Raw genomic sequence first — 25,422 nt, 5'->3', positions numbered from 1 at the left:
GCATCAACTGACCCATGCATCAACAGTTCAGAGGGAAAACCAGACGCAAACTGCACTGGTTCTTGCAATACACGTCCATGCTTTTGTTTTTGTCAGTTTACGAGAATGTACAGCGCGCTTTCAAAGACCTTCTTCGTTTTCGCACCCTATTTCTAGTCCCATCTACCTGGGTAGTGCAATAAATCAATTAGCATGCTATATAACAATATATATTCCAATAAGGTTAAGAAACAAAATACAAATAGCAGCGAAACCTGTAAACACATATGAACATTAATGCACGTGATAATCGTCACGTAGCACTTAAGCACGCTGTCTCATTGTCGGGGGAGGTGTACTGAAACGCGAAAAAGTGCGCCAGAGCCTTCAGCGTGTGCAACCGTGAGAACTCTCCGTAGCCGCAGTAGTTCTTGGCATCCTCGAACTGGATGTTGACGGCGCTAAAGGTGTAGTGGAGTCGCGTCATGTTCCTTTTGGTCTCGCATAACTGCGATGAGAAGATACAGTTTGCAATCACCTCACTGTCACTGAAGTGTAAAGCATGATCGCGCTGCTTCATTGTTCTTTTCTGCTCGTTTAAAGTTTAAAGTTACTCTGCAACACTTTTCTAAGTATTTGTTGAAAAACCGCAAAAACTTTTATGTTTCGTCAAGTGGCAGCTGAGCAGAGGGGATGCAGTGGAGGGGGGTCGGTATAGGGGCGATACCCTCCCCCCTCCAAAGCCTGTCAGCACCTCCTCCCCTCTCTTCAGTGCTTGCAGTCCACCTGCTGTCACTATTTAGGGCAAATGAGTGAGACAATTATAAGCACAAATTAACAATACTTATTCTGTGCAAGCTTTTACTTGTGCAAGTAAAAACAAAAAAGTAATGGCCACGCCCCATCTTCGGTGTTACTTCAAGCACCCCCCCCCCCCACCCATGAAATGAGTGGCTGAATCCACCCCTGCAGCGAAGATTCGTTCCAAGCTGCAAGTGCTTTCTCTGCTATGTCGCCTCAACGAGTGCGTCGCAAGCCGCAGATGGAGATGGCACGAAAGGAAGCAGTTGCTTGATGCACGCGTCCTCCCGTTCAGAGCTTTTTCTCCTTTCAGGAGCGACGCTCCTCATAGTCTAATGTTGTCCTTCGTCAGGTGTAACCAGCAGTATCTACCGAACAGTATAATAGATGGCGCTGTATCATAGAAGTACATACAAACTGCAGTTGAGTGAGGATATTCTGGATGACACTGTACTGCTACTTTCCGATTGACTGCTGCTCGGGCTGTGCCTGGGTGCGCGGGGAACGAGTGCCTCTCTCATTCTTCTGGATTATCGCCGTACATGTCGGAGCGTTGGTGGGGCATGGACGAAGCGAAGCGGCGGGCGTGGAGGGCCGCGGCGGCTTTTGCTCATCGCCAGACAAACAAATAAACAGACAGACAGACGCACGCGCGCGCGCACGGACACTTCGCCCCACTCATATTCATTTACTCTGTTGATATGCTTCTTTTTTTTTCGAATGTACAGCTCACAATCAGTCTGATCACGAGTGCGCGTGTTGGCATGTGGTGACCTCTCACTGCAGCCTTGCTAAGTACGCAGATCGCCATACTCAAATCGGGCAATGCCAGTGAATGCGGGCGTAAGGTGCTATCACTTGAGTACAGCTCCTTATATGGCCAAATAGAGCACACAATTTCTTGCTTATCTTGATAACTAATTGCAAATTCCAAGCTGCGCCGCACGCTAGGAAGTTTGGTTTTACTTGTTTTTATAGAGACTCGACTATCGATAGCAGCGCTTTCTAGCTATGCTGGAAAAGCGTTGCAGGGCTCCTTCAAGGATTTATTTTAACTTGAGAAATTATTACGTTGAAAACTTCATCATGAGTGTACCATGAGTGACTTCCTGGAAGAGAAATTCCTGGAAGAGAAATTGTTTATTGTTCGCATTGCACAATTTAACGTCATTTATTGTCTGATTCAATACAACCTGAAATGCCTCAATATTTTTTTTTCGATTTTATACTTTTTATTAGTGACATTTCTCTCGTGTTTTGATAACCATGTGAACATGCACAGTGTCTTTAGTTTACAGTATCTCATCTCAAGATATTTAGACCACAGGTCATCTCTGCATAGGTAGATGTTATTTTTACGACTAGATTTTTTTCATCGTATGAAAAATGCGAAAAACGTGTTAACGCCAACAATTCCGATAACGTCAGTCGCGTTATTGGTTACGTTGAGTATCATATACTAACGATGGTAAGAATCACTTGCGAAGCTCTGCGGAACCATTCAAGAGAAAGCACAAGATAATGCACTAGACATGTTGTGCTCGAAGCTTTGTCAGGGAAAAAGTTTCTTAAACATCTCCGTTCCAATCTTGCCACAACACATGGACACATACAGGTATTATCAAGAACGTGCCTTGGAGCGTGAGGCAGGAGACATGTGCACATCTTCCCGAACCGAATCAAAGGGCATTTCAAACAGGAGGAAGACAGAAGACGTGCGACGTTGCTCACCGCCACTATTTGCATAATTATTTTCTCGGCGAATGTCACAGTACGCACGCATGATAGGTGTATTGTGAGAAACTGTGCATACGCATTCCACAAAACGCGTCATGTGATTTGTGATTCGTTACGGTATTTTCTTTTTTTGGACAGGGGGTGAAGGCTTGATGTTAACTAATAGCAAATAGATTAGCGCTTTGTAAGCCCCCCCCCCCTCCAAAAAAAAACGTAATGCTGGTTAATTCATGAAAAGCGTGCATTTATAGGATGCTCTCAAAAGCAATGTGCTTGTTAGGTTTGTGTTCGGTGTTCAGCAGTGTAGTAATCCTTGGGAGCTTCTTATGTAACTCTACAATGCAGTGAAACACTACACTTATTTAAATTGTGACAGTATTTCAAGATGCATCTTGAGACAAGTTTAATTTTGATGATGCAGCTGACTTGTGATACCACGCTGCGCACATAAATGCTTCCGACGTATTTCAGGTCCATTGCAATAGGCCAAAATTGCTTTTTCGTGAACCATCTTTTATCCTGACTTTGTTCCGTTTCAAAGGCTGTTAGGATATGTTCGAATAATGCGCCACGTAGATTAGTGCAGCACATTCCTGCCTCTGTGAACGGCTACACTTACCTTCAAACGAAGAGCACGTGCCGTGTCATACGTAAATAGCCACTTCTCATTCTTGTTGTACGTGAACTCAGATTTATAGGCTACGTCGTAGTTGAAGTTCCCGCTGTATCTTTGGTCGATGCAAGCCTGTTCGAATTAAAGAATGGATCTCGCTTTTACACATATTGTATTTTAGAACAGTGAAGATATAAAAATGACTAAATATTCGATAGGACCGTTACACGAGGCTGACAGTGCGCGATGAAATGGAAAATTATTCGAGCCATCCGTTTCTGAAAAACGTGACCGTGTAAAGCAAGCAAGTATATACGTGCTGAGCGCTATACTGACAATTCACCACATGCGTGATGCGAAGCTATAAGTTCAGATCCCAGGGGTAGCAAGTTATTTTTTCGTGAATTTTACTTGCCCTTGTTGTGTAATTGGAACAATTTATTTAAACGTGATGGTCAGTAGAAGATAGAATTTCTTTCTTTTTTGTTGTATTCTGATTGTGTGTACTTTCTGAACATCAATTCCGCGACGGAAAGACGCCACTGAAGTCTTGGTGGACCCCGACATAAAACATGCGTTAAAAAGAAGCTATTACGCTCATTACAGAACTTACAGCATGGACTAATGTACTAACGCGAACTGAAAGGAACCACTTGAACAAAATAAATTTCTATATCAGCTAATAAAACGTCCCTATGAGGGAGATCTCACAAATGCCATACATTTTAATCTGACAGGCTACAAGACAAAGGCATGCGCTCACACTTTTCCTCGTACCCCATAACAATTGCTTTTCTATTATGATAGCAATTATATGCACACTCGGGGCTGGTTTATGCTGCCGGTGGCGTCGGTGTTAGTCGCCACCGTCAAGCCCCGCATATATATATATATATATATATATATATATATATATATATATATATATATATATATATATATATATATATATATATATATATATATATATATATATATATATATATATATATATATATATATATATATTATATATAAATATGAAAGTAGATGCGCTTTCACATAACAACTGTTTATTGTGCCGACGTTTCGACAGGAACCCTGTCGAAACGTCGGCACAATAAACAGTTGTTATGTGAAAGCGCATCTACTTTCATATTTATAACCTTGCGGCAACCGAAGTTATTCTTCTGCATATATATATATATATATATATATATATATATATATATATATATATATATATATATATATATATATATTATATATAAATATGAAAGTAGATGCGCTTTCACATAACAACTGTTTATTGTGCCGACGTTTCGACAGGAACCCTGTCGAAACGTCGGCACAATAAACAGTTGTTATGTGAAAGCGCATCTACTTTCATATTTATAACCTTGCGGCAACCGAAGTTATTCTTCTGCATATATATATATATATATATATATATATATATATATATATATATATATATATATATATATATATATATATATATATATATATATATATATATATATATATATATATGTTCACAGCAGTACAGAGGCCTCTCCCATGATCCATCATTCAACTCGGTTCTGTGCTTGTTGCTGCCACTTTGTACTCTAATCTCATCTGCCCACCTTTCTCCCTCACCCGCTTGTCTTCTTTGGCAATTCAGTCAGTTATCCTTAATGACCTGCTGTTATCCTGCCTACGCGCTACATGCCCAGCTCATGTCCATTTATTCTTCTTGATTCCAGTTACGATATCCTAAACCCCGGTTCTTTTCCTCACCCACTGAGCGCCCTTGCGGTCGCCTAAAGGTTACACCTACCAACTTCCTTTCCATCACTCGGTGTGTCGTATTCAATATAAGCGGAACCCTCTTTGCAAACCTCCAGGTTTCCGCTCCGTAGGTAAGTACTAGCAAGATGCAGCTGTTATATACCTTTCTCTTGAGGGATAGTGGCAATCTACACGTCGTAATTTGAAAGTGTTTGCCCAAAATGCTCCACCCCATTCTTGTTCATCCAGTTACTTTAATCTGGTGGTTTGGCTCCTATACGTAGTATTTCACAACCACAAGTGCACTATTACCCATCTCAAAGCGCTGTTCTCTTCTGAGGTTTTTGTACATTACTATAGTTTTCTGAAGATAAATTTTAAGACACACCTTTCTGCTCTTCTTTCTAACTCTATAATTATGAGTTTCAATTCGTCCCCTGAGTTACTCAGCAATGCAATGTCACCAACAAAGCGCAGGTTACTAAGGTACTCTTCATTAACTCCTATCTCTAACTATACCTACTCTAGGCCTCTGAAAACCTCCTGCAATCATGCGGTAAATAACAATGAAGAGATTGTATTCCCTTGTCTTACGCCTTTCTTAATTAGTATTCTGTCGCTTCCTTTATGAATCATTATGGCAGCGGTCATCCTCCATGGATTTTTTCCAGGATGTTTATATACGCTATGTCAAGGCCATGATTCCGCCGTATCTCCGTGACTGCTAATATTTCTACTGAATGAAATGCCTTCTCGTAGTCTATGAAGGCTATGTATCGTGGTTGGCTGTATTCTGAACATTTCTCTATTACCTGCTTGATAATATGAATGTGATGGATTGTTGAGTGGCTGTTACAAATGCGGCTTGTTCCTTTGGTTGATTGTATTCTTATGTTGTGTTAATTCTGTCAGCAATTACCTTTTAAAATCTTGTATACGACTGAGAGCAAGCTGATTGCCCTGCATTTTTTCAAGTTCCTGTCATCTCCTCCTTTAGGTTTTAATATGATTCTTCCAAGATTCTGGTACCCTCTCTGTTGAGAAACACTTCGTGAACAGGGTGGCTAGTTTTTCTAACACAATCTTTCCGTGGTCTTTCAACAGTTCTGATGTTACTCGATCCGCACCAGCAGCTTTGCCTCTGTGCAGTCCCTCCAAGGCCTTTCTGACTTTTTCTGTCATTAATGATGGGACGTCATCTGGCTTACTGCTAGTTCTTACATTATGATCGGGTTGGTCCCGGCTACTGTACAAAACTATGTAAAACTCCTCTGCCATTTTAACTATCTTATTCATACTGGTAGTTACTTTACCCTCCTTGTCTTTAGGGCATGTAGTTTTTGCCTGCCCCAGTTTTTCTCTTCACCGCTTTAACACTTGTGTAGTGTTTAACACTAACACTAACCTCTGAAAAAGATTCCACTACCCACAAACAATGATAATTACTGTTCGTAATAATTCGTATTACGTTACGTAGGTTTCTTTTGGTAGGTTCATGAAGGTGCATTTAGCTTTTTTTTTCTGGCGCTGTAGCTTTTCTCACCTCGATGATACCCAATTCAGTACACGTTCACGCTTGCATATACTATACAGTATCGCAAGGTTTGGCAAGGAGCTTTGAAAAATGCTGGAGAAGAAATCCTTGCCCACGAGTGAAGTCGTGCCAACTGCAAGATGGCGACTGTGTCAGCCATATTACTGGGGGCATGATGAGCTGTTGGCATTCGTCGATTGAGAAGGAGCGTTTTCCTCGCACGCCCAACGAGAGAAAGAAAATATTTTATTGTTAAGTATACAATCTAACGTGGCAAACTTTTTGGCTCAGATAGGGATCAAAGTGCGTCCTTCTGTTACTAGTTTTCTCTAACAAGTCTCAAATTCAAGGCCAACTTTATTCGAGATTTAGTCACCGATATTAGTCTCTGTGGATTATTTACTGGAAAGAACTACTTTTCAACTCACAATAACGTAGCCTTTAGACAATCGAATCAAAGCCACTTGATGTCTAAGTGGGCTACAAAAGAAAAAAAAGCAGGTTTATGAGATGTTTGTAGGGCAAACGCAGGCGTCACTACTGCCGCAGCAACTTTTTTAAAGCATCCTTGGGTATAGAATAGAAGCCGCAACTGTAAAGTGATGTTCTTACCTCAGTGACATTCACCATCTGACCTCTTGGCGAGTACTCCTCGGCCGCGCACGGGAAGCCCAACGTGTAGTTCCCTGGTGTGCCTGGCTTAACGTCAGGGTATTTCGGCCTGTACCACCTGCCGGCCATACCCAAGGAAACGGCGAACGTAATATTTGGTGGCCATTTGTCCGTGTCGACCGCTAGGCTCCAGATGGTGTTGCCCTGTTAGACAATTTACCATAATTCAGAACTCAGTTAAGGGCGACACATTAAAAACTAGGAGTCGTTTGGTGGTGGTTAATCTGTCTTCATGATCAGGGATTAATTTGGTGGTAGCTTTAAGACCTGCGGTCACACATGCGCCCCAAACTTTTCAAAATAAACGTACAATTGGAAATGAGACAACAAAGAGCGAGCTTGAAACAAGCAGAGAATTACGGAGGCGAGTTTTTTATGAATATGTGTATGAAAAACATGAACCACTGAGCTTCTATACCTTATCGATTGCTTTTCAGCTGCGCTAACTGCTCAGGAAAAATATAACTTGGCATCCAACAAGTCGGTAAAATGTGCTAGAAACCGTCGCCCGTAGAAAGTGGCATAGGAGGAAATATATGAGATTAAAGGTACTACCGCTTGCGAAGCATACTTCTCGAGTATACCTAACAGGCAACGTGACAACAAAATGTGCGACGTAACATAGGCAGTGTAGTGTCAATTGAAGTTTCACCCAAGTTTCTGGTCGTTGTCTGTAAGAGTGCCTGATCATCAAATGTCGAGGAATCGGACAAAGCGGTCGCCTTGATCGTGGACTCCGTGATACGCTCAGCCATATGTGCGTGTTTTCGATGGTGGTCGCGGAGGCTACGTCCTGATGTAGATCGCACTGAACATTTTGGTGGTCGCTTTTTGTCGGCTAGAGGAACTGCATGCGACCATGTTTTATGCATCCCCTTCAAAACTAAATATAAAGAAATCACTGGTTGGCTAACCTCTACCCTTTAATGTATGCAGTACAAGAAAAGCCACCGAAAAAACATCAGAGAAACAAGCGTGCGTTTTCAAGATCACAATTTATTGCAATGTACACACTCAAATGTGCCTCTTTTCCCGGGGTTCCAAGTTTCGCGCACCTGCTAGACTGGTCTCATTAACGTAGTTGGCACGAAACAGGTGTCACGAGAGACGAGAGAAGAAATAGGAAATGATTCAAGACGAGCTGTAAATATTGCGAATATACTTGACATTTATACCTGATAATTTAAAGCAAGCCTTTTGATTGCCCCTACTAGTGAAACTTTAGGGTATATCCTAAAAAAAATATATTTCCGAGCTTAATATAACAGTACTAAGGCGCCTCTACGTAACTGGAGAAACACCAGCAAATATGAACACTGATAATAGAGACTGGTTTCAGTGTGAAAACATAGTGAAAGAAAGGCTTGCACACTTTGTCCATGGTAATTCAACGTACACGTGAAATGCGTGCTCAGAAACTGAAAACTCGGAAAGCGGTATGTGGAAGTGACAATTGGTGGCGCAAGGGAAACCAATTCATAATACAGAGCTGGTAACAATTTTGTAGTCGTTAATGAAAAGCGGCAGATGAAGATACGCTCGGAAGTATAGTGAAAGGTTAAGAAAAGTATACCTTTTTCAAGCGCATTGTGGTGATTGTGATATAGCTGTGAAATAAGGGTAGACGAAAAGACAACCAGCCGACGGCAGCGAGTGAACTTGCAACCATTGAATTACTAACTGAGCCACAGCGACATTCGTCACTTTGCCCATTTTGTGGGGTATTTGCGCGCATGCAAACTCCGAGAGTTTGAAGAACTTTTCTGTTCTTCTCGTCCAAGGATTAGTTGCAGGCACCACAGAATGCTTAATTCGCCTCATCCAAAAATGTGAAAGAAGACTACGAGCAGGTTGCTATTTGCTAGACACAAGAAAAAAACGGTGGCAACAGGTATGCTATTATTGATTACAAAAACGACGAATAGGTGTTGCACAACAAGATTACCCGCAGTACACAATATTGGCTGATTATAGATCTAAAGAAATAATCTGGCGAATGGTAGTGCTGAAAAAGAAAGCAATGAGTGAAATTTGTATGATTGTGAAAAAGAAATATATTTCTGAAGTAATCAAAAGCCCCCTAGAAAATGCATGCGTGGTAATTCACGGGGGACGTTTGTTGACCCCGGGGAAACGTGGACGATGGAAGCTAGATATGTGAGCTACGGCACTGGAACAGAGTTTTGAAAATGACATGGCCAAACACTTTGGTACTTTTCTTATGTAGTGCAGGTAACCACTGAGAACCTTGCTGAACATTTTGTTGCCCGAAATTGAATATAAGATAGCTCAAGGCCGCCCACACACAAAGTGCTTAGATGTGATGTTTGAGCCCTCCAGAACAATTCGAAATGTTCGATTGGACGGGTTTCCTTGGAGGTATTATGTCAGGGTGTCATCATGAATCGCCGTCGATTCGAGAGAAGAATACGACGACGACGACGACGACGACGACGACGACGACGACGACGACAACAACAACAACAACAACAACAACAACAACAACAACAACAACAACAACAACAACAACAACAACAACAACAACAACAACAACAACAACAACAACAACAACAACAACAACAACAACAACAACAACAACAACAACAACAACAACAACAATGGTGGCGACGACGACGACGACAACAAAAACAACCACAACAAGATGATACTTACGAGGCGCACAGGATAAGCTTTAGAGGGAACGTGTCGCAGGAGCCTTTTAGAAGTGATTGTCGGTGGCACCATGTGGCAGTCAGTGTACCGGTAGTCTGGTTCCGAGTGGTGTGCGATGGCGACAAAGATGTCAACGGGGTAAATTCTGCAAAAGAGAAGATGCTCAAGCGATTGTGTTCAGTCATGCGGGACAGAGTTTGACCGAGGACAGAGACGGACTCGGAAAACTGCGGCTTTCTTTTTTCTTCGCGACCATTAGGACGGGAAGAAAAAAGAAAGGGAACCTAGCCTTCCTAAGTTCACTGATATTGCCCGAGTGTTTAACTAATACACTGAGTGAAGCGTATACAGCTGGTGTTACTTGTATTCACTATACCTTGCAACGAACGTTCAGCCAGTTATAGCATTTCACACATTCGTGCACGACAAAAAAGAAAGAAAAAATGACAGCGTCGCAGTGCAAAATCCAATAGTGGTTAGCACGCACTGAAACGACTACCCGAACGCTACTTTACTTACACAACAACATAGACGTCAGCGTTCGGAATACAAAGTTATTAAAATAAACGGACAAAACAGGCCAACTACAACATCTATCACAATTTTTCTTTCAATGTTTTCAGACCGAATCGCCCACGTACTGGAGTTACGATATATTTGCTGATTGAAAAGTTCTTCAGGCCACAGTAAGAAAAGAACAACAACAACTAGTGCTATTTAATTGTCTCGTAGCTGCAGCTTCCCTTACGCAGAAGCAACGTTCAGGGCAACGTGCACGTGCTCGTGTACCTAAGCATACATATTTCTAGGTAATTGATGGAGACATATCATGAGTAATATGCGCACGCCGGAGTGTCGAGTAAGTTTATAAAAATATTGGCAGATCCCACGTGCAGTTGGAATCGATGATATGCGATGCATGAATGAGGAAGGATGACATGTAATTTTAAAATCAGAACAACGTTGCGAGGTGGAGGTAACTTATGCCGTACATAACTTTCGTGTCGTGTTTTTCATGTTTAGATGAATCGTTTACTCTCGTCCACTTTTCACGCACGTGACACCAAATTTAGTATATGTGGAGCTAGTCAAATGGCCGCAAGCACGCTATGAGCGTGGTATGTTGTCATGTTCTTACATGACACGCGTGACAGGATTATCATGTTTGCACCAGTCATATACTTTTGTCACCCATTGACGTCACGTAACACCAAATTCGGAATATGTGGAGCTAGAAAAACGGCCGGGAGCGCATCATGAAGGGCCCAATATACTCCTATGTACCATCGACGGGCGCGCACGTTGGGCACAGCGACGCTACATTAGCAAAACACGAGCACTCTATATTGTCTGACACCAGGCGCCACCGGCGCAACCAGCGTACCTCGGCGCGGCCCGACGGCAACCGGCGCGAAATGTGACATGCTGCATTTTGCGCCGATGCGATACTGAAACACCACTGTGTCTCCTTCTTTTCGTGACTGAGGAACGCCGGACGCGCTGAAACGCACATGCGTCAAAGCAACGTGGCGCTGCACGCCAGCGAGCCTGGCGTCGCAACGTCGGCGTGACGCAACGAAATGAACGCCGGCGAGCACGCGGAGCGTCATGTCGAAATGAATTGGCGCCGTGACTGTGGCATGTAGTCATGTTCTCACATGACACTCATCTGATGATTATTATGTTTGCACCAGTCACAAACCTTCGTCGTGCATTGGCGTCACGTATTACAAAATTTTGCAAAATTTGGCATATGTGAAGCTAGCGAAATGGCAGCAGGCGCATCATGACTGTGGCATGCACTCATGTTGTTACACAACACGCATGTCGTGATTGTCATGTTTGAAGGTGTCATTTACCTATGTCTTCCATTCACGTCGCGTTAACTGAGTTTGGTATATGTGAAGCTAGCGAAACGGCCGTGAGTGCATCATGAGCGTAGCATGTAGTCATGTTGTTACATGACACGCCTCTTATGTTTATCCTGTTTGCCCCAGTGTCATACCTTCGTCGTCCATTCATGTCCCGTAATACCAAATTTGGTATAGGTGAAGCTAGCGAGACAGTCGCCAGCGCATGATGAGCGTGGCATGTGGTCATGTTGTTACATGACACGCATATCATGATTATCAAGCTGGCACCAGTCACATACTTTCGTCATCCGTTCACGTACCGTTCTACCAATTGTGGTATATGTGATCCTAGCGAAATGGCTACGAGCGCATCATGAGCGTGGCATGTAGTCATGTTGTTACATGACACGCATGTCGAGATTTCAATGTTCGGGACTGCCGCTTGTGTTCGCCATGCAATCATGCCATACCATACCAGTTTTGCAACATGCCTTGTGGCTGAAACCACAGCAAGAGCTGGCAGGACCATGAGATAAATGTAAATCATGATAATAATGACATACAAGTCATGATTTTCATGTTATGACTAGTCAAATATGTTCTTCATACAGTCATGTTACGCCATACCAAATGTGGTAGCGATACTATAATCGAAACGGCCAGGAGAGACAAAAGTCGTAGGCAGCTAGATAGAAAGATAGATAGATAGATAGGTAGATAGATAGATAGATAGATACGCTCAAGGTCGCCGAAGTTCGCTAAGCAATGCTTCGCATTTAAAAACGTGACATTGTTTTACTAGAATAATGAAATCTAAAGCGCTTTTGGAAAATATGCTTGGTAAAGGAAGTCTTTCCAGGGTGAGACCAACTCTGAAGAGTCGGCGTTTTGAAGACTCCTGACAACGAGCTTCAACGAAGACCCACGAGGTTGGTTTATCCACTCGAAGGCTGCTTATAGGTGCGGACCTTTAAGGTCCCGTGAAGATGTAGAAACAGGATGATAAAGGAGAAGACGACGAAGAATTAGAAGAAAAAGAAGACGTATCATCATCATATAGTTCACGTTTAAATCATGGGAATAAACTGTCGTGGCTCTTCGGTATGTTCGTTCCCAACAGGTCCAACTGGCCCTGGTCGGGAGGGCTAAGCTAGCGGCTGTCACCAATGGGGTCCCGCAATAAGCACTCATTTGGAGGTTCCAACCTCTAAAGGGCTGCACCTCTTTTTTTTGTGAGTAATTGCTTTTCGTCTCTCACTCTCTCGCCGCCTAATACCCCTGCGCCGAGCAAGCACGATGAGCAGAACAATTATTTTCGCGCTCCCGGCATATGGCTCACGCTTCGCTGTGCCGCACACTGACTCGCTTAGTTAAAGTGGCCTAGAATATTCGAGGTCACTCTAGTTCAGTGGTTCCCGCCACTGAGCGCAGTAGATGCCCTCCGCAACCACTCTCCACCCTACAACCTTCATGAAAGCCGGGCTGCGTGACTCTATAGTGCTGCGCTTTCCTACAGGGTGCCTTCACCCGGGCTCGCACGCTTGCCTCTTCAAGGCCATTACATAGATGGCTTATAGAATACCAAGTTTCCTCATCAAACGGGATTTGATGAAATCGCCATTTGCATCCAGTTTACTAAATTATTTCGCGCCTGCAAGCTTGCTCTGAATCTCTTCCCTTCGTGGCAGTTGGAAATGTTCCCCCTTTATCGCGTGATTCAAGTTGCGGGGGTCCATGCATATACGCAATTTCACCCGTGCTCGCACGCTTGTCTCATCAAGGTCGTTCAATAGATGGCTTATATCTTACCAAGTTTCCTCATCAAGCAGGATTTGATGAAATCCGCTATTTGCATCCAGTTTGCTTAAATGTTTCGTTACCCTACCCCTTCATGAAAGCCGGGCAGCGTGAATCTAGCGCTGCGCTTTCCTACAGGGTACCTTCACCCATGCTCGCACGTTTATATCTTCAAGGCCGTTCAATAGATGGCTTATAGCTTAGTGGTTTCACCGCGAAGTTTGCGTTGAAACTATAGACCACACGAATATAACTTGGCTTGCTGCACTCATATTTTGGAAGAGTGAGCTGCTAGACCTTCTTTGCATGCTATTCAAAGTTGTTGCCACCGCTCTTACTGCTTCTTCCTTGCGAAGAAATAATGACTTTTTCGTTTGCGGAACAAGCACGTGTTGCAGCCTCACCTGAGTTGGCGTGCGACTATTCCCGCCCACTGTCGTTTGAGCAGCGGGAAGTGAAGTACGGTGTAACTCGGTCGAGATACGCTGTCTTTCTTGTCGTTCATCAGCGCTGAAACCATCTGCATGGAAAGAAGATTGTGTGAAATGTGTATTCTATGCAACACTTTCGAGTTAGAGGTATGTAGAATGTAGAAAGATTGACTATAACTGTTATATCAGCCTAACACACCCATAGTAAAAATATGAAAGATGTTTGCCAGTGTTTGCATTGCCAAGAAATGCTCGCGGTGCTGTCAGTGCTGTAGTACAGACGAGAGTTCTCATTCAACGGTGCAGTTATAACAAACACTTTTCTGGATTTTTCTGGTAGACTGAATATGTATCGGTATAACCTTTAAGGCATTTGTTGGCTTTTTCAGTAGGACAGTAGGGGAAGATCCACGAAACGCACCTGAAGGCATTTCGCTAATGTGCCGGTGACTTCAGGCTGAAGTCTTTGACCACGGATAAGCTGGTGCACTTGACCGAAATGGTACACACGGTCACCCCACAACGTGTCGAGAAGCCTCTTGGTTGTGGGTCTGTTGACAAGGGTACTGACGCTGGTGTGATTCTTGCACAAACTGTTTGACAAAAATAAGTGAAGGTGATTTAAATCACTGCTGATTATTTAAATAACGATTTAGGAAATAATGTCTAAACAACCAGACAGAAATATACAGGATTTAAAAAGAGTCGTTTCTACGCCAAGTGAGCACCATTTATAGTACTTTAATGCTTATTCACTCTGCTGGCCATATATAACTAACTGTAACTCACACCGGAACAGCAGTATAGTTTACGAAGGATGACACTGAGGACACTGTCAAGCCGAGTCTAACTGGCCTTTAGTTGCACAACGTGCAATGTCATTCTTGTGGCTGGCGTAGCTTCTAGTTTCTGCGCTTTATTTTCCGTACCTTGCCTTCATGCGTTTGCAGGAAAAAAATGACGCTGCTTCATCATGCGTTAACAAGGACTAGTTTCGTAATCGCACCTTTTGTGGGTGTGAATGAGCTTATTTGTCTTGAAGTGCACAATGGTGATTTGATGCTTCATTTTCTACGCAACTGTTAATTATTCTCGTGAGGAACTATTATTCGTTGCTACACAATATCGAAACATAATTTTGTGTGGCTGTACTTGAACACGCATGAAATAACAAACGTACAAAACGAGGCACGTACTGTCTTGTTTCTGTGTAAGCCAGCCATCAGCATTCGATGGCAACGTTTTGAGTGCCTTCCAATCATTTTTCTTGAAGCAAAACTTGAAATCCCATTAGTTCCTCACATGCTTGTAGAGGCAATTAAAAAAAGCCGTTGTTCATTCCTCTATCAGAGGAATCGGTCAAACACGAAAGTAACACTTGTCGTTATGACGTAGTTGAATATTTACTGTAGATTTATATGGAGGAGCTTGAGCAATGTCTCTTTGGTTTTCGCATCTATTGAACTGTTGATTGTGGACGCATCCACGCTGAGGCTGTGGGGCACATCTCTATACCGACAACTAACGTTCATGATCGATGTTAAACATAGCTTTGTAGTAGCTGTGGTTATCAAGTGACAGAGCGTAATTAGAGGAAGTGGTGGGACAGCCAGATGAGTATTGTTTACTAAAGGCAGACCTTGGATTGAGGTCACCATCACGCGACATGTGAAACACCACTGCAAAGCTAGAGGGAAACGCAAAGCCCGTCGTGCGTATATGATCTAGCCCGGCCGCGATGGTTCCCACGGTGAATGCAGTGTTATAATAGCGGTGTTACAGTCACAGGTTGCAGGCTCGCCGTGCAGAGCTATTATGGGGGCGAAGCTCCTTAGGCCGTGAAACGTTGCCTCACGTGTAGAATAGTAGTAGTATGTAGCCATTTCTATGAGTTGCTCAATAGATGGCATTGCGTGTATATGCCCTTGGGAATAATATGACTAGATGATTGATACGTGGAGTTTAACGTCCCAAAACTACCATATGATTATGAGAGACGCCATAGTGGAGGGCTCCGGAAATTTCGACCACCTGGGGTTCTTTAACGTGCGCCCAAATCTGAGCACACGTGCCTACAACATTTCCGCCTCCATCGGAAATGCAGCCACCGCAGCTGGGATTCGATCCTGCAACCTGCGGGTCAGCAGTCGAGTACCTTAGCCACTATAGAGCACCACGGCGGGGTAATATAACTAGATGATTTTAATGTAAACATTCAACAGATGTCTGTCTGTCTGTCTGTCTGTCTGTCTGTCTGTCTGTCTGTCTGTCTGTCTGTCTGTGTCCGTCCGTCCGTCCGTCTGTCTGTGTCTGTCTGTCCGTCCGTCTGTCTGTCTGTCCGTCCATCTGTCTGTTCGTCCGTCTGTCCGTCCGTCTGTTCGTCCGTCTGTCCGTCCGTCTGTCCGTCCGTCTGTCTGTCTGTCTGTCCGTCTGTCTGTCCGTCCGTCCGTCCGTCCATACGTGCTTCTGTTCTTCCGGCCATGCGTCCGTCCGTCTGTCTGTCAGTTCATCCGTAGGTGCTTCCGTCCATCTGTGCGTCGGTCCGCCCGTGCTTCCATCCACCCGTGAGTGCGTCTGTGCTTCCATCATTCCATTCGTTCGTGCTTCCGTACGTTTGTCCGTCCATGCGTCCATCAGTCCGTCCGTGAATCCATCTGTGCGTCCGTCCGTCTGTTGTCGGAGCTTTCATGTGGGCGTCCATCAGTCTATCCGTGCTTCCATCCGTCCGTCCGCACGTTCGTTCATGCTTCCGTCCATTCATTCGTCCAAATGGCCGTCAGTCCGTACGTGCTTCAGGTCGTCCATCCATCATTGCGTCCGTGCCTCCGTCCATCCGCCTGTACGCGCGGACGGATAGACGCGCGGAGGGACAGACGGATGCTTCGCCCTACTCAAATCATTCACTCCGTGGATATATGTTGCGATTTTAAATGCGAAGCATTTCTTAGCAAACTTCGACGAGTTGAAGCGCATCTATCTATCTATCTATCTATCTATCTATCTATCTATCTATCTATCTATCTATCTATCTATCTATCTATCTATCTATCTATCTATCTATCTATCTATCTATCTATCTATCTATCTATCTATCTATCTATCTATCTATCTATCTATCTATCTATCTATCTATCTATCTATCTATCTATCTATCTATCTATCTATCTATCTATCTATCTATCTATCTATCTATCTATCTATCTATCTATCTATCTATCTATCTATCTATCTATCTATCTATCTATCTATCTATCTATCTATCTATCTATCCGCCTACGACTTATAGCTCTCCTGGCCATTTCGCTAATGGTATCGATACCAAAACTTGGTATGGCATACCATGACTGTATGAAGGACATATTTGGCTAGTCATAACATGAAAATCATGATATGAACGTCATGAATGTCATGATTTACATTTCATGGGCCTGCAGCTCTTGCGGTGGTTTCACCCACAAGGCATGTTGCAAAATTGGTACGGTATGGCATTATTGCATAGGGAACACAAGCGACAGACCATAACATGAAAATCATGACATGCGTGTCATGTAACAACATGACTACATGTCATGCTCATGGTGCGCTCACGGCCATTTTGCTAGCGTCACATATACCACATTTGGTATAACGGTACGTGAACGGATGACCAAAGTGTGATTCTGGTGCAAACATGATAAACATGAGATGCGTGTCATGTAACAACATGACTTCATACTACGCTCATGATGAGATCGCGGCCGTTTCGCTAGCTCCACATTTGCTAAATTTGGCATCACGTGACGTGTATAGATGACGAAGTTAAATGACACGTTCAAACATAATAATCGTGACACGAAAGTCATGTACGGCATCATTTACCTCCCCCTTGTGACGTTGTGCTGATTTTAAAGTGACATATCAAGATTTCTTGATCATGCTTCGCATATCATCGAATCCCAATGTAAGTTTTTTAAAGTGCGAACGCACTTTATAAGCGACCCTGAATCTGCCATCCAGGTTGCGCCTCCTCCTCTCCCCTAGCAACGGCGCGAGGAGCGGAGAGGAGCACCTGTAGCAACGGCGCAGCGACGTCGCACACCACGTGATTGCACGCGCTCTGCCCTCCGCTCCATGGCTGCGCGCGTAGCCACGACTTGCTCGTGATCGGGAAGTCGTCATAGGTATGGATCCATCGCAGGCATGTTGTTGGAGGTACCTCGACTGCGGTACCTCCAACAACAAGTACAACGAAATCGAATGCCAGCATTGCACGCGTCGTTGAAGATGTCGCGCCGGTTGAAGACAAGGCAGCGCGGCGAAGGGCCCGTGATGCCGAGCGCGAGCGGGCGAAGCGGGCCGCAGACATAAACATCATTATAGCGCGAATTTACTCTCACATACACGCGTAAACTCACCAAGATTTTCCGAGAGGGTCTAATGGTTCCTAGGAAACGCAATGTGATCACACGGGGGAGTTTACGTTAACTCAGTGGCGAATGCCAATAAATTTTAACTTTACTCCCCCTCATAGCATCACCTCGTGCATTCGCACGTAACCATGTTCACCATCGGGGAAATGCTTGGGAGTTTTTTTAATATGAATGAGTCCTATGAGAAAGCTTGAGTCCTCGGCTAAGGTCGTCTCCTCACGGTGTGTTAAGGCGTTGACCAAATTGCATTTCTCCTTTTGTTAACGCGTCGAATAGAATGGACGCGTAGCAACGCAGGTGTGTCTGAGGTGGCTACGGAAGCCACAGTCATAATGTATTACTTGACTTTACCGCTCCTAGACTCTGACACCGATCCACCACCCAAGAACACTGCGTGAGGAAAGTATGAGATATAAAATCGCATTTGGAAAGCGTCAGAGTATGAGCAGCGAATGGCGTGTGCGGCATCTGTTGCCGCAAACCGAGAAGTCATGGGTTGAAGTTTCGATGCTACATTTTTTTCTTTGTCATTTGATGTAATAGTTTTTCACGGCACTTTTATCGTGGAAATAATTTTCTGAAATCTTGGTAGAGCGAATCATAAAACACTTTCACGTAAAAAAATGACAGATATGGTCGCTTACCCGTAATTGATACCGATGCCGTATTCTGTATTCTGGTGTATTCTCGCGGTCTCCAAGAAATAGCTGAAGTCCTCGTTGTAACTTGAAATCGGTGTGACGACCGGATCTTTTATAAAATCGTAGAACGTTATAATCGTGCAGAGGCCGTCCGGCGGAAACTGCATGGTGTTCCTCGTGAAGCCCTCCCCTAGCGTGCACAGAAGTGAGTCCGGCGGCAACGGTTTCTCTGCGGGCAAGTGTTAAGACGCGAAGAGCATGTAGGTCGTCTCAGGTGTTTGGGATATCGAGCAATATTATATCGCAGCGTCTACGTACGTAGTTTGCGAACATATTCGTCTTATTTCCGTGCTATCTCATCAATGCTGTGACATCTATGGAACAACGACACTGCACTGTGGGTTGTATATTCAATATTCACGAGCTTATAAAAAGGTACAGCTTTTGTTGAAAACGCGCGTGCGCATCATGAGGGAACGACGAGGCCATTAATCAGGCTTGCGGAACCATAGCTGTCAATCCATACTCACGAGGGGTAGGCGTGGGGACCGGCTTGGCTGTCGTCGTAGATGTCGGCTTGGTGGTCGGCTTTTTCACTCGCGTGCTGGTCCGCTTGGTGGTCTGCTTGGTGGTCTGCTTGGTGGTCGTCATGGTGGTTGCCTCTGTGGTTGACTTGCTGGTTGGCTTGGTAGTCGTCTTAATGGTTGGCCTTGTAGTCGTCATGGTGGTCAATTTGGTAGACTTGGTGGTCGATGACGTGAATAGCATGGTAGAGGGGCTTGGCACTGTCTCTGAGCTCGTTGGAGGGCTCGCCATGGTCGTGGTGCTAGGCTTAGACCTGGTCACCTTCTGTGTGCTCGTAGGAGGGCTTTTCATCGTTTGAGTCGTCTTGTCCTTCTCGGAACTTGCAGTCGGCCTTGCAATCGAAGTGACCGAGTTTGATGTTTCCGCTGCAATGCAATGTTAAAATGTCAGACGAAAAAAAAACATCAATAGACAACTTCGAACGTGGTAGTAAAGTTAACTGAAATTATATTTGGCGTTTTAAAACCACACAGCTGACATCGACTCACTGTAGCCTGCCACAGCACTCATTTATAAGCCATCTCTAACTTCACTAGAGATGGCTTATATACACAAAAAGGAATATACGTTAAAATATAAAATGGAACATAGGTTTCTGTGTGTTCTTGATCCTGCGCTATTTATAATTATTCATTGATTGAAATAACTTTAACTGAAGTCCTGCAGCGCGTGACTGGCACATCGGTCCAGACAGATTGATCATGTCGTCCGCTTCGTGGGCGTACTGGACAGAAGCTTGTCGCCCAGGTGTGGGCTGTGGATACCGCCTCCCACCTGGCTGTGTTGTAATCGGGACTTCATTTAACGCAGCCCTACAGCATGTGCGCTAATGTTGACTCCCCCCTCCCCCTACGGAACACACGATATCAGGGTATATTGCATGTAGTGAACAATGGTTCGGGTCTGTAGCAATCTAAACGTGGGTGCATGAGGCCGATTAAGTTCCAAAAGGGGAGGTAGGTGCATTTTGTGCGCAAAGCTATAGTAAAGAGGTTTAGCGAGTTACGAAAATACGTTACCGTATGACGGTACCGCTCCTCCTTTCCCTGTCACCGAACCTTTGCCGCGGCGAAGGCACCATAGCACCGCAAAAGCCATTTTTGAAATATTACTCGGTGTTGTCACGCCTCAGTTTTGCTTATTAGTCTACGCATTGTTCACGAGACACATATCGTTCAGGGTATGCACTGTCGTAGAAACAGGGAGTGGCGAAAGCACGAGTGAAAAAAGGTGGCATGCTACTGTACTGCCTTACCGTATTTGATCAACGTATTTCAGTAACTTGCTAGAACTCTTCTGTGCTTTATACTGTCATTGTACGCGTCCCTTCCACCGAAAGCGTTGTCCCCGTAGAGCTGGTGCTAGCGCTGTCAGTGAGCGCGCGTGCGGCTACGTGGGTGAACTCGTTGAGGTTAGTAGTGATATTGGCAAGGTGCAAGACATGTGCGCTGAACCAGATTAGCGAATGCTATTTTATCCGGTCGGGTCCGACACTTTGGAGTGGGTTGTCACAAGCAAAAGTGCCGCGGAGGCAAAAGGGACGATGAAGAAGAGTAGTTTGAATCGGCCCGCGCGCGAGTACTATAGTGTGTACCACGAAGCGGGTGACCCGGGCTGTGATCGATACGTGAGCGAAGATGTGCTAACATTATCTGCGTGGAGTGGGAAAGAGCAGGTTCGATCGCCAACTAATGCACTAGTGACGGGAGTGACGAGTGTTCGAGTTTGCTGCCGGTGACGTGGACGTCGCGAGATGTAGCCGACGTACTCGATTCGACGACAGTAGAGCGAGGCTGAGCGAACATGCTGCTACACTCTAAAAAAAGCAGCGAGAATGGAGAAATGGGCTCCGTTTCTCCTTCAGCGCAGCGACTTTCTCTCTTTCAGGCGGCTAGAGATACTGTATACGCTAGCATATACAGTACCTCTTTGGGCGCTTTATCCATCGCGCCCTCGAGCGGCAAGGACCAAAGGAGCAACGTTACTCCTACCGTGCTCAAGTTTCTCCTGAACCACGGGGTCTTGCACGTGCGCACGCCGAGCCTAGCTGGCCGTGGTCAGTCGCCTGCGATTACTGCTACCTACGATTCATGCAAGAAATGCAGTGGTCGTATAAGAAATTACTACTCTGTGTTCCTTATACCGTTTTGGCCCCCATTGGCGCTCCCAGGTCGTTAAACTGTCACTGACAGTTTAACGACCTTGACTGACAGGTCGTTAAACTTGACTGACAGGTCGTTAAACCTGTCAGTCAAGTGACGAGCCAGAAACCCAAACTGTGGTGACGTCGAAATTGCAAGTGTGCGCTTATTATGCAGAAAACAAACACTCTCTGATTGGTCATTCAACCTGTCAATCAAGTGACGATTCGGAAGCCCAAATTGTGGTGACGTCATAATGACAAGTATGCTTTTAATATAGAAAAATAAACGGAATCGGTACCGCGCTACGCCGCAATAGCCAGCGAGTGGGCCCGTCGCAAACGCAATAGGAAAGATGGCGGCGCCGGCTGAGCCAGCGACCTTCACTGTAACATTTGGCTACATAAACGTGGCCTACGACAAGTGCTGGAGGGATGCAGAGGTCACGTTCGACATGTCAGACGAACAGTTTGGGCGTCACTTTCGCCTTAGTAAAGCAACGGTGTTGTGATTGCGCGACGAATTCGCCGATGAACACGCAGGCTGCGCTCTCGGTGGAGCAGCAAAGGTGTGCACCCCACGTTTATTCACCCCCGGATCCTTCCAGACGTCGGTGAGAGGCGGGGAGACCGTAGCGGTGATGCAGCCCGCGGTCAGCATCTGTGTGCGACGTGTGGCTCGAGCGATCGTCAACGCCGAGACCCGCAACAAGTGGGTTCACTTCCCGAGAACGGCGCAGGAGAAGGCAGCTGTGAAGGAGGAATTCCTTCGATTTGGACCCCTACCCGGCGTGATAGGATGCGTGGACGGCAGCTTCGTAGCTGCCGTTTATCGAAGAGTGCGCAGAAGGGGCCCTTCTGGCACGGCGAAGGTTATTTTGCTCTCTACGTCATGTTCGTAAGTAGCGGTGTTCCCATTTTCTCGCGCGCATTTTTTTTTCGCAGTGAAAAGTGACTCATAATGCTCTTGGTTTTCCCAGGTTTGCATCGCGGAAATGCAGATCCTCGCTTTGAACTCACTGCGACCGGGAACGGACGATGACAGCCACAGCTGCGTGGGTCCGCGAATCTGAATGGCGAGAACATTCTCAGGGAGAAATAAATATATTCTCTTCCTTTTACGTGTGATGCCGGTTTCTTGTAGATCAAAATAGTTCCTCGTTGTATTGATAATACTTCAGCACACTGACAAGTGGCATTATGTCGCACGCTACCAGTGCACAATTTCTCAGCTGTGGCTTAACTCCTGTCGTATTGTCAAGGGATGCGCTATGTAAAGAAAACCTCATCCTAGTAGTCATGTTTTGCGGGTTCAACGGGTTCAACGCAGGCTAGTCAGGTACCACAGATTGAGCTATTTGTATCCTAGGGTCAACGAGCCTCAAGAGATCACGGTCATTTTAGCAGCATTTACAACACAATTCATATTTATGCAGGTGACAATGGCTACCCACACGAGCCTTGGCTTGTAGTGCTGGTGAAAGGTCGTCCTCACATGGATTGCAGTGCACAAGTCAAGTACAACTCTGCACATGATTCACTGCGTTCCATAGTGGAGCATTGTATTGGGCTACTGAAGAGTCGTTTTGGCTGCATTATGCGGCATTGTACCCCCACTACTCACCGCAACGTTCTTCCGGTATTGTTGCTGCATGTGCAGTGTTGTGCTACCTTTGTTTTGAAGGTGACCTAGGCTTTGACAGTCTCAGCGATGACAGTGGTGACGAGAACAGCTGGCACGGCAGCACTCTCAATGAGGACCTCCAACCTCGATTTAGTCAGAGAAAGTCAGCACACTGAGTGTACTTGCGTGGGCAAGCTGTCCGCAACTGTGTTATAGGCTTGCTTGGCACGACAAGGCGGCAACACCTGCAGTTCCTAAGAAGAATGCCCAGGTGACTGCACCGCCTGCTGCAGCAACCACAGTGTTAAAATATTTGTGCTGAAGAAGCCGCTGTATGAGATGCAGAAGTTCCAACGATCTCCGGTCACCGAGCTCCTCCTCGTTGAGAAACTCCTGGAAACACCTGCTGAGAGGCACTGACTTGCGTAGCAGCACCGTTGCCTTGAAGTGGTCATAAAGGTCGGTTTCGGGGGGATACCCACAAGGTCACGGAACGCTACGATCACGTCCATTGAAAGGGCGGAGAGTGGTAATGCTTCGTTTGCTGCGAGGTAATGTGCCGAAGGGCGAGTGTGGACTCGGCGTGCGTAAGGCAGGCTGCAGGATTCTGTGGCTAAGCGATGGTAGGTGAATTTGCACCATGGCGATGCCCTCTGTGCCGAACGTCGGTCTATCGTTCGCGGTCTCGTTCTTGACGTATTGCTCATCCGGGTCACTACGTTATAGGTACCAAGGTTAGATCCTCTATAACCATGAGTGTGGCGGCAAGCGAAAAACAAAGAACCCGTTCAGGCAGACGGTGGGAGCAGAACTTAGCTTTATTCCCTTCTAATCGTGATGCACGCCACAAGAGGAACAAAGCGCTTGGGCAGGCGTCTAAGCGCGCCATAATTAGGCAGCCGATGGTGATGGCCGCTAGAATATCAGTGACAGACTATAAGTAGGATGGCTTAGATCTTTAGTCAGTTAAGAGTTTCAAGTTTTGTTTTCTAGTGATCATTGGTATATATCCATATTTCAGAGTGCCCAACGGTTTTCTGTTTGATAAAGGCTTTTTTTGTTCTACTTGCCAAATCTGGACTCTAATTGCCTGAGTATGCCTGAATCCGCGACATAGGCTCGAGGCTTTTTTGGAGATTACACCACACTCGTATGCTCTGATTGCTGAGTTCAAGTCGCTGTACACTGTAAGCAAAAACTATCCGAGTTTGAGGCTTTTGGCGGCTCATGACCTCTGAAAACTCTCTTGCGTTTAAAATTACTACCTCGTGTTGGAGTAAAAGATGGTACACGACATTGTTTTACCACCACCCCTGACGCAAGTAGTAGAAGGATGTAAAAATCCAGTTTTACCACGTAGAGACTTTTCTATCACGAGATTTTTAACCTGCGTTTCAGAGTTTATTACCACGTGACTGCAAGGTGCAGCTGCTTCGGCGGCTTTTGCCCAGTACCACCCTAGTGACGCCCTCAGTGATCCTGAAGGTACGCGAGGACCACAGATGTTAATTAATTTATGTTTTTTTGCATCGTCGTGCCTCATGATTGATCTCAAGTCAATGCACTTTCACTAGAACTGGGGGCAGCGTAAGCACAACGAGCGAGGACAGCATTCTCTGAACGAAAAAATAAAGGGGGGAGGGAAGGGCTCTCAAAAAAAAAGAAGAAAACCTGCTGTGGAAAGTTGTCCTGCATATTTTCGCTTGGCTTTTGCTCTGCGGTGGTCTTGAAGACAGACTGTGCAAAAAGCTTGGGATACGTGTGTCTGGTTGAGCTTATGGATGTCACGTGTTTCCTACATCATCATCGAGCGACCGTGCGCTTTTGAGCGCCTCCGAATATCTGCACGTCGCGGATACTTCGCTTCCGTGCCGAATCGCGAAGATCTGCCAGTGGTAACAAAATCAATCTGGTGTCATCGTCCGTGGTTGCTTCCTGAAGAAGCGATAAGCAAAACGCTTCACTATGTCGTCGGCATCAAGCCGCGGCCGCCAGTGAGTGACCAATGGGAGTGTGTCACCGGGGAAGGCGAATGAAACATCGCATATACTTGATTTTACAGAAGACGATGTCTGTTGGAGTAAAGCGCAGTCCGTATTTTCCGCCCCATGCATCAACTGCTCTCAAGCATGTAGCACGAAAGCGAGCACGGATTCGAGCCAGACGGAACCAACAAGCGGC

At 45.3% G+C, this 25,422-nt stretch overlaps 1 protein-coding gene across 1 annotated transcript; it reads right to left on the bottom strand.

Moving 5' to 3' along the window:
• Positions 1 to 292: 292 nt before the first annotated feature.
• On the bottom strand, positions 293 to 19,830 carry LOC142790039 (uncharacterized). The gene is made up of 8 exons (XM_075885064.1): positions 19,423 to 19,830; positions 18,896 to 19,121; positions 14,264 to 14,435; positions 13,816 to 13,931; positions 9,762 to 9,906; positions 7,029 to 7,232; positions 3,137 to 3,262; positions 293 to 487 (listed from the first exon to the last, which is right to left on the bottom strand). The coding sequence occupies exons 1-8, from the start codon at positions 19,766 to 19,768 to the stop codon at positions 293 to 295; spliced, it is 1,530 nt and encodes a 509-aa protein (XP_075741179.1). The 5' UTR covers positions 19,769 to 19,830.
• Between the last annotated feature and the right edge of the window lie 5,592 nt (positions 19,831 to 25,422).

Source organism: Rhipicephalus microplus, chromosome 2 (genome assembly GCF_043290135.1).
Source record: "Rhipicephalus microplus isolate Deutch F79 chromosome 2, USDA_Rmic, whole genome shotgun sequence".
Taxonomy (NCBI): Eukaryota; Metazoa; Arthropoda; class Arachnida; order Ixodida; family Ixodidae; genus Rhipicephalus; species Rhipicephalus microplus.
Note: the sequence above shows the minus strand (reverse complement) of the source record. Positions and strands in the feature narration are given on the sequence as shown.

What these genes read in the sequence shown, in the direction of transcription:
- LOC142790039 (XM_075885064.1), bottom strand. Translation starts at nt 19,768, where the DNA reads ATGAAAAGCCCTCCTACGAGCACACAGAAGGTGACCAGGTCTAAGCCT. An exon ending in GGCATCGGTATCAATTACGG is followed by an intron (nt 14,436 to 18,895) that starts GTAAGCGACCAT and finishes TTTGTCAAACAG; the next exon opens with TTTGTGCAAGAATCACACCA. An exon ending in AAGCTTATCCTGTGCGCCTC is followed by an intron (nt 7,233 to 9,761) that starts GTAAGTATCATC and finishes ATTGTCTAACAG; the next exon opens with GGCAACACCATCTGGAGCCT.